Source organism: Seriola lalandi, unplaced genomic scaffold (genome assembly GCF_002814215.2).
Source record: "Seriola lalandi dorsalis isolate HSWRI2012SDOR001 ecotype SW California unplaced genomic scaffold, Sedor1 jcf7180002054663, whole genome shotgun sequence".
NCBI classification, from domain to species: domain Eukaryota; kingdom Metazoa; phylum Chordata; class Actinopteri; order Carangiformes; family Carangidae; genus Seriola; species Seriola lalandi.
The window spans coordinates 1,473,798-1,484,243 of NW_019525216.1; the positions used below are offsets into that span (position 1 = coordinate 1,473,798).

General features: G+C 43.3%; 1 protein-coding gene across 1 annotated transcript in view; it reads left to right on the forward strand.

The window, feature by feature from the left end:
• Positions 1-10,446, forward strand: part of LOC111665941 (adhesion G protein-coupled receptor L3) — a 209,455-nt gene that overhangs the window by 107,192 nt on the left and 91,817 nt on the right. Inside the window, exon 5 of the mRNA XM_087177926.1 lies at positions 2,926-3,035. Coding sequence (XP_087034052.1) covers positions 2,926-3,035 — 110 coding nt within the window. The remainder of the gene's footprint in view (positions 1-2,925; positions 3,036-10,446) is intronic.

The window sequence follows — 10,446 nt, forward strand, 5'->3', positions numbered from 1 at the left end:
CCCCCCCCCCCCCCCCCACCTACTCTGCCATTGATTTGTGCTTAATACATTTAATTGTAATTATTTCTCCACCTTATTTTATTCCTTTGCAGTGCGTAGGTGCCTTGAGGACACTGATGGAAAAAAAAAAAAAAAAATGATCAGGAGGTATTTGTGGTGTGTGTGTGTGTGTGTGCACAGAGGTAAAAATGCACAGCAGTGATAAAGGGGATTTTTGAATGTGGGTCAAGATAGATGTTAAGGCTGGGATTAAGTTTGCAATCCACGTTAAAAACACATTATGATGTTTAATCCCCCAAGAGGAAGTTATTAAAAACTGTGATTAAAATTGTAGATTTGGTCCTGGCTTTACTTCCAGGACAGTGTTGTTGAATCCAAAATACATACACAAGTTGTCCATTTTAATGGTTTACAGTAACAAACAAAGTAGAACAGCTGTATCTATATTGCTAGCAAATGAACTCTATATGTGTGCGCGTCCATGTCCATGTTCCCTTCATGCAAGTGTTCAAGTCTCTGCTCCATCCTCCGGCTTGTTACATCTCCTCTATCCACCTCACTTCTAATTCTATACGACACTTAATCTTAACTTGTGCTCTCAGCCGCTGATTACAACCCCCCCAGGTTCTAAACAGAATAAACCACATATGGTTGCGAGGAGGAAGGGTGCGGGGATGAGAAGCCCGCCTCTGTAATTGTTTCTCAGTTTCATGGGCTTGACCTCCTTATTTATTTGACTGGCATTTACTGCCTGGGAATTAACTCTTCATAGGCCGAGACAGGCCACAGACAGCTCACTGGAGTGAGTGAGTGAGTGAGTGAGTGAGTGAGTGAGTGAGTGAGTGAGTGAGTGAGTGAGTGAGTGAGTGACAGAAGGTGAGGCGGCGGAGGGAGGGGGGCAGCAGCCTGGGTAAGGGTGGGTTCATGAACCCATAAAGCTCGCATGGGAGAGACTCGGCAGACCATATCTCATTACTGGGTTGGCTCGGAATGAGATGGGGCCCCTTTTTGCTTGTCCCTCACTGGTTCGATTGATTAGTCGGCAGCCAATCAATGATAATTAAGGTGTAGAGAATCCTTTAATTGTGGCGTATGAATCATTGTGTCAGACCCCGCCTTGACCTTCACAAGACTTGCACTGTGAACAGCCTTGCCGGGGAATAAATACCTTTTATATATTGCAAGATAATGGCAGTCCGTAAATGAGTATGGATTTGATGGACGGCGGTGCTGTATACTGTAGCTCGCAAGCATCGGGGGCCTCGCTAAGATCGCATACAGAGTGGACCCCTCAAATAGAAGCCCGGACCGACCTTCATATCCTGTGTTTCAGCAAACAGAGCACAGACAGATCAATACTTGACAAAACGTTTAAGAGTTAATGTCGTGAGATAAGCGTCACTATTATGTGCGGCGAGAGGCTCTCTGTGCATATGAAGTGGGGCTTTGATTGATGACTGCCAAAACCATAATGGCACATGAGAACACCACCGGCACTGTAATTGTGTTTTTTTTTTTGTTTTTTTTTAATGAAGACCTACATTGCACGTTGGAGCTGATTTCGCACTCAGTTGATTGTGTCTAACCCCCACCCCTCCACTCCCCAACCCCCCCCTTCCTCCACCACCGGCATCGCCACCATCCATCATGCAGTATTAACAATGTAACCTGTATGACGTGGTTTTAAAGCCCGGCAGTAGGTCCACGACTTTCGCCTTTTACCCCCCGACGGACATGAATTTAACCTGACTTCTGAACCTAAAAAAAAAAAAAGAAGAAGAAGAAGAGTGAACTTAAACATATCACACAACTCTGCTGGAACACACTATGGTTTATTCCCTTGTCTTCACCTCACCTCTCTTGCTTTAATCTGGGTGGTATCGGAGATTGTTTCCTTCTAGTGTGTGTGTAGTCCGTCGGTTAGTCGTGACTTTTTAAGTCCCCATCAAGACAATGTATCTAAAGCAGTATTACAATGAACCTTTTTCAAACAGTTTATACAAAACACAAGATATACAAGAAAAATGCATAAGATATACCATACATCACTGCAACCAACTCTGCCGGATTTTAAATGCAATTCTTGAACTCTTCACTTTATTGGAACATTCACTGACACTGTCAATACTGGGTTCATAGCCCCTACTTAATCTTTTTAAACTGTTGTAAGTGCTAATGAGAGAACTAATCATCAAGAATCTTAATAAGAGTAATTCTACTACTACTGCTAATACTAATAATAATGATAATAATGATGATGACACATTCAAAAAGTGTGGATTTAAAAAAGAAGAGATGAAAAATTAATGAATACAGATTTGTCCAGTGAAGCAGAATAAGCATGGAAATGAATGCCCCAGGAAAGGCGGGGGGTAATACAGTATGTAAGTACTTATACACACAGTGGGGTCCAAAAGTACATCTCTATCCCCAAACTCCATTTTTAGTCAATTCACTGCTGACCTCCATGCAATCATAATTCATTCTCAAAATCTTCTCGTTGGCTTAAATGGGGACTCCACTGATTTCAATGTTGCACTTTCATAAAGCTGGGGGACCTAGAAGAGCCATGTCTAAACACATGATCAAAGTCAAAGCAACAAGGGGCACAATTTTTTTTTTCTTTTTTTTTTTACATGTTGAGTATTAAAACACAGTTAACCTGAACCTGATGCGTAAAAGTGTCGGATCAGCCCTTTAAAATATCCAAATATAGAAATCTTACTCAGTTCATTTATATTTAAGAGTGGACCGGACTAATCTTTTTCATAAACAGCAGAGCTTCATAATCTTCAACTTCATTAACCGCTAATCTAACTAATGCGCCCCCCTGTATGTTGTGGCCAATCAGAAAGATGGAGTCGTCCACGGTTGCCATCAGTGCCATGTTCTTTCTAACTGAAATGACCTCCTCTCTGTTTTCAGATGTAATAACCGGACCCAGTGTGCAGTCGTGGCTGGACCAGACGTATTTCCCGACCCGTGTCCCGGAACCTACAAGTACCTGGAAGTCCAATATGAATGTGTACCTTACAGTACGTATACCTCCGTTCTCTCACACTCACAATAATGCTCCTACCCTCCATCATTCTCATATCCTCCTTTAACAGCGGTGACTCATCTACAATACACAATCAAAACACACGCTAGTAACGCTCCAAATGTCCAAAATATCAAATGTGTCACCCGGCGTAGCAGGACGGATTAAGATGCAGCGGTGGATGTGAAGACAAGTGATAATTCCTGTGATCTGGGAAAAAAAAAACCTAACACCCTGTGTGAATACGGGAAATATTATTGACAGTGTTGTTTACATGTGAAAAACAATCCAGTACATCAGTGTGGAGCAGTGTTTTCCCTTCGACGCGACACTGTTTTTTTTTTTTTTTTTTTTATAAACAGTCGTTTTTAAATCTTTGTTGTAACTGACAGGAGATTAACGTTTCCTTTCGCTTTTCTTCATCCCGTATGGCGTCAACTGTGTCAGCAGTGTGCCAGCTTACACCGAGCATCCTCTGTGGAATATTGGTTGTGTAATTTATTGATGATGAAGTAAGCGAATCCTATGTATATGCTGCAGATACCGTATTAAAGCGGTACGACAAGCAAATAATTTGAGACTGCTGTCGATTTGTAACCCAGAGTGCTGCTGCTGCTGCTGCGTGGGAATAACGTTTTCAACAAGATGCTGAAAAGAATAACGCAGCGTTTTCTGTTAATGCATTCAGTCAGAGATAGTATTAGCTGCGTTTCATTTTCAGATGGCGCTTGTCACAACCTTCCCATCAGCTCCCCCAGTTCACAGCACTTTTAATATCTTTGAGGAATCATGTCTGATCATGTCGTGTCTCTGTTAGAGTAGCAGCGAGAAAGGCTGTTTGACTTTCATCAAAATGAAACACACTTGTTTTCGGTTCAGTTCAGCTCAGTGGATGCTCAGTTAATGTTCAGACTATTGAGGCATCTCTGACGGGAGTAAATACAAAAGGGATTTAATTAGAGCAGCGGGTGAGAAAGCGCCATGGGACTGCACACGACCTGAGTGGAAAAGGTTTGGGCAGGGATTGGAAAGGATCAGCACGGGGTAACAGGATGGACATGCAAGGGAGGAAGTCCAGGTGAGGTCAGAGGAAGTGGAATGGACATTGCCGTACGACCTCAGCATTGTGTTTCGCGACCTTTTAAAGGGGAGCACCAATGTCACGGTAATTGGACCTGCCAAAATGCTGACATATTGAACGGTTTGCTCAGAAATGATATGAAAGTGGAAATATTTGGTCATGTTTTTTCTTTATCTGTGTAGTCTGCAGCTGCTGGGCCCATGTGAACTCTCATAATTCAAAATCAAAACCTCCTTTTTTTTTTTTAACATTTGATGTCCTGACACGGCTGCCTCAGTAGTCTGCCTGACAGGAGCTTTCATGTTGTGAAGTAAAAGCCATTTCTACCTGTGATCCAGAGCTGGCAGATGGCTCCTTTATACCTGACTCTTTGCAGTGTGCACATTTTTTTACTATCTCAACCACCCAGTGTCAGTATCTTTCTTAGGTGTCCATGTTCAACACTAAACTGTAATGGGCAGTAAGGCAACAAATCAAGCCTCTGGTTTGAGTGTAATCCTGAGTTCCTGTCAGTATATAAACACTGTTGTCCCCACCGGTGTGGCAATGTGCAAGTTTGCGAGCAGGAGTGAAGGTAATAATGAGAGAATATGCTCATGTTTTGTTTGTTTTTTTTGTCTCTATGCCTCTTAAGGGCAGTTTTTCTCTCTTTGATCACAGACAGATGGTCTGGTCTTTAACCATTATAGAGGGTGACACTGGGTTGATTTCTTTTATCCTCTTCTGCCCGATCCCGATTTATTTTCTCCCGATCCCACTGGTTGGATGGCTTTTTTTTTGTTGTTGCCAGGCCCGTTTCCTTCCTGGTCACATTTCTTCCACTTGAGGTAAATGATGTCACTTTTCTGAATTTGTATGGTGGACATACTCAGCAGCTCTCCACCGTTGAAGCCTGGTTTTTCCCCGGCCTGTTCTGATCTCAGTGACACAATGTACTTGCTTTCCTGTCTGACGGGAACTCTGCGAGAGCTTTAGGACCCACGGAGCTCCCAGTCAGTTGGCTTCCTTGTCTCCCCACATTCCATCGCTAGAAATTGACACGGGAGTGACCCTGATTTAGCTATTTTATAGCTTTTATCGTTTCCAGTCCCTTCTGTCTCCGATTCCTTTACTTTCACTTTAGACTACTTATGTCACATTCATATATTTAGGATATTTTGTCACACATTATGACTCCATGTAATGCAGAGGTTTGGGTTTGCTGCCCTGCCCCATCCTGATCCCTGGGTCAAGCCCTCTGGTCCGATGGGAATTCAGCCCCATGAGGCGCATGGCATTCCCATTCAGTTGTCTGTCTCGACTTACAACCTCCCTGCTTCCTTCTAATAATATACTCATCTTCCTTAAGAAATGCCAAGTCAAAACATGGAGCAGTCATCCAGCACTGTTGGAAAAGTGCTTCTGGCAGCTTTGTTGCTGTAACATTGGGGACGCCTATTAGGGGGTGCACTAGGGAGGGAAACGGGTGCACCTTGTGTGGTATAACTATTTGCCCAGAGCGATCGCAGGGAAAAAAAGATTTTCTGCTGGCAGCGCATAAACATTGCAGAAGTCGTGTAGGCGTTTATTTGTATCTTGAGTGGGGAACCAAAGTGTAATCACTAGCGGTCACCGGAGACGCATTTTGAGATGCATTTTATAGCAGGGTGTGAATGCAATTCATTTGTGACAGCCCAGTGGACTGTCTTCTTACCTCCCACGGGAAGCAATCAGATCCTTTTTGGCTGGAACGAGCCACATTTAGAGACAGTGCTTTTGTGTGTCAGTGTGTTACTTGAATCTTTCTTATAACTACATATCTTACATAATTAATCATGTACTCAATGAAAATCTCTTAAAAAAAAAAAAAAAAGAAGAATGAAAGAGGTCAATCTGGTTAGCAACTGTTGACAAATAATCTGGGCGTAATGTCGGTGAAGGGCTTTGGTTTCAGACAACACAGCTCAATTGTGGATGGGCTTTTAACACCAGTCTCTTTACCGAGTTCTTGAGACAGACTGAAGGATTTGAGTGTTTAATAAGAGAAGCAGCCACCCGTGACTCCAACTCTCCTTCAGTGCTAGAGTCCGGACTCTGTATTCCACTGACAAGCTCACCCTAATACTCTTTTTCTTCCAAGTCTCCCTCACTTTCACTTAGATTTTGTCCTTTAAGTGCTCCCACTTCTCCCCTCTCCCCACCTTTATCCCCTTTATTTGCTCCCCCTGTTTTCCCCACGCAGCAATCACAGCCGCCCCGCCTCTCGCCTGTGCCACCTTCACGGATGGCTTTTATATGCATTCTGCTTGGGGGGAGCTTTTTTCTTTTTTTTTTTTTTTTTTGGATAAATTACCGCTCGGTTCTCAATATCTTTATAAGCCGGCGACAATTGTACAACCAGATCCGCCGTTAATAATGGCAGAGGATTGTGCTAAATCGATGGGCACGTGCCGCAGATACAATATTGATTTTATTAATTTGCAATTTGATCCGCTCCATCAGTTGTAATGGAATAAAAATGTTACAATTACCACTAAGAGTGCCGGTGTTTGCCTGTGCCGCGTGGCAGTGTCACAGCGCGAGGCAATCCATCATATTTTCATTTGAGCTGCTGTCTGAATAATTATTTGATATGAGCTGTGCGTTTCTTGTTTAAAGGAAACGGCATCACAGTGAAGAATGAGGGAGGGTGGGCAAAACAGCACTGATAAAAAGGCTAAACAATATAAAAGAAATTGATACATGTTGTATTTATTTCATTTTTTTTTTTTTTTTTAAGGAAGTGTTTAATACATTGAACTGAATACAATTTGCTTGCATCTACCGGTGTGTAACGTGGCCATGCGAATATCAGCACGCACTCATTTGTCATCTGCCAGAGGACTCTTCCTTCTTTGTCGTGGCGCAGTTTGCGCATGCTCCCCCATGCACTTTACAGATTAGTAAGGCTACCCTCAGGCAGAAGTAATGTGCTGACCCTTTATGATGACTCATAAACATGACTGTGCTCCATAGGCTGACATCTGTCTCCGCCTCGCCCTCTCACCCCGACTTTCCACGGTTCAGCGGAGAGATGCGCTTCTATTCTCTTAGTGCCCTATTAAAGCCTTCCTCCCTGGCTCGCTCCGTCTTCTCCTCCTCTCCTTGTAACTTCCCCCTTTAACAGCTCCTCCCAAAGGTCGAGCCCATAAGAGGTCAGGACAACTGTGTCTCCCTCCAAACCACACGGCGCCCTCGCTTCGGCGGTAACGAAGCGCTTACATCCTCTCGGTGGCCCCTCGAATTCTCCGACTTGTCACACAAGAAAGCCAATGCAAGCCTGCGTTGCCATGCTCTGCCGCTGAAAGAGTCTCTCTGGTGTTGAAAGCTTGCTGTTACTTTTCTTTCTTTTTTTTTTGTCCTTCTCCTTGGCGTCAACCACCTCTTTCCAGTAATTAGACGTACTTTTCTTTGTAGTTTCCATAGCAAATTGACTGATTTGGTCCAGACAAGTGGTCAAACCCTTCACCTATCCCACCCCCCACACCAACCATCCCCCCAAAAAAAAAAAAAAGAGTTAGGGGCTAATTACCCGTCCTGTCAGGGAACCGCTTTTGTTCAGTTCACTTTTCGAAATTGACACTTCTGTGTGTATGGCTGATGAAGTAGAGGGAAAGTGAGAGACGGAAAGGCGGAGACGAGAAGAGAGTGGGAGAACAAAGGAAGAAAACCTGCTGGCAGTCTGTTGCTATACATAAGCCACTAGTTCCCCCCACTGTTTGTAGCTAATAAGGACAATGTAAAATCCTGCCTCGCACAGTGGGATCCAGCTCAGCCCCTGTCAGATATGGCTCGCGCTTTGGAAGCTAAGCCAGGGCATATAATCATGCAATCAATTCCCTGATTTGAATGGGACGGTGTAATCCTGAGCTCATTCCTCATTGAAACTTGCCATGTAATGTGTTCTTTTATTTCCAACTTACCTCATTTGTTTTTAATTCATTTTGCTAATAATAACACTCCTCGCAGGTTCAGGAGGGGCCTAATCGAATAATGGAATAGATTGTTTTGGCAAGTTTCGCTCAGCACCTGCGGCCAATCTAAATGTCCTTCTGTGTTGGCAGGTGAGGCCATGAAATTGATGCTCTACACATGGCTATCACTTACAATGCAGTTTGGGCATAATATAGTGTGATTACAGGGCCTGTTATTCAGTGGTCACACCTAAGGTAAACACCACCTGTGTGACCAGGATGGGACTGCATGGCTGTAATGTGGACACTGTGACTGGTTATGCCCCTCACATCCGTGTCTTATCTGTCCGGCTCATAGTTTTCATGTCCTTGCACATCCAAAGATTTCAGATGAACAAAAAAAAAAAAAAGATGTCTCAGCTGATGCTCAAATGTAGATTTGCTTTGATAGTTGTTCACACTTAGTATTCAAACATCATCAGCGCTCTACCTTTCAAGCACCCAGGCAGTTCTCTTTGCCTAGGATAATCTTTCAGCAACTTTTAAGCTTCTTGAAGAGTAGATCACTCTATTTCATGTTATCAGTAAATCTGCTAAGCAGATTGTATGGAAGTTCAGTGGCTTTTTGCCCTTGAGCTCTCTCCAATCCACCTTCATCAGGTCTAGTGTGGGAGTCAGCACCGTGACAGCAGATACATCACACAGCCACACCCTCCTTGCTCCCCGCTGAAATGCCAGTGAGCATTAGCCTGCTTGTTCAGACACTGTTTTTTTTTTGTTTTTTTTTTTTACTTCTTTTTCTCTTTTCTTTTCATCCCTCCACCTGAATGACCAGCTCAAGTTCTTCCCATGTGTGAAGGGGGCCTGTAATACCATCTCATCACTCAGTGACAGCTGACCACTCCCCAACCCACGCAGCAAGCTCTGATGACTATGACTCTCTGTCACATATCTCACACACCAGATTCACACCGGTGTCGTGGCCTGAATTTGCAGAGATTGATCTTGTCGCAATACATTGCTTTTAAACTGCAGAGACTAGAAATGCATACACTGTGTTTGTATACACACACACACACACACACACACATATATAAACAGTATATATATATTCTTTTCCCTCAAGCCCCTGAGTGGGCGTGTCTGTGTCAGTGCTTGATGGACAGCTCAGCCAGCAGGCTGATTTGCTTCAGAGATGCAGGGACACAAAGTAAACAAACATGCATTGGTTTCTACAGCTTTCGAGCCAATGGCCGTAGGTGACATAGTATAAAGAACTTTAAGGGTCTTATTTTCATGCGTTACATACTGCAGCCGGCTGATGTCTAGCTGTGATTGAATGGTGATGCTACTACTACTGTAACACCAAATACAGTTTGTGGGAAATGATTTCATTGGCTAGAGGCTGAAACAACACAGATTTTCTTCTCTGGAGGGAGAGTACAGGACGTGTGATTTAAACGAAACCGAAACATCTCTTTTGTTTGTTTGTTTTTATTTATGATTAGTTAGAAATTATTCATTGAATCAACATACCACAATAACACAATAATATCATACAATTCAAAGGAAGAGTTGACAATCAAGCCCCACTTTATCACAGGGATAATGTAAGGCTAACTCGCCCAATAACAAATAATGAATTGCAAAGTAGTTGCATATTTACTGTTACATAATGTTTACACAATAAAAGTGTGATAGCATAAAGCAGCAGTTTTTCCGCAGAGAAAAAAACAAAAAGGATCCAGTATTATTTTCCCAGTTGGGAGGTGGAGATAATTGTGCAGTGATTACCAGTGTGGATAAATGGAGGTATGAAAGAGGTGAATCTGGACATGTGGAAACTGCCTCCCCCTCACCCCAACCCCCCCACTAATGGCTATATAAGGCGGTGTAATCCATCAGGTTCTTGTTCTGTAGCGGCCGGTTTTTTTGCTCTGCACCATCCATACAGGATCATCCTTGTTTTTTCACGCGTATAGACAAAAGATATGCTCCGACATATTGGAATAAATGCTCTTACACGCTGAACAAGCTTCTCAAAATGTTCATCAACATTTCCATTTCCATTTTCATACACAGCCTCTATTTCTAATGTTTCCTCCTCCAGCTCACTCGCACACACGCGCGCACACACACACACACACACACACACACACAGTCTCACACACGTCTAAAAGACTTGTTGGGGTGCCAAGTGTCGAGGATATAGCACTAATTAGAGATTGGTCTCTTCAGGGGGGTCTCTCCTTTTAATGATCACCCTACTAATCAAAGCTCCTTTTCCATTTCCTTGTCTTTTTTTTTCTTTCTTTGTTCATTGGTGCTCTACCACATCCAGCCACACACACCAAACTAAACACCCTTGTTCTTTTCTCTCCACCCTCTGCCCC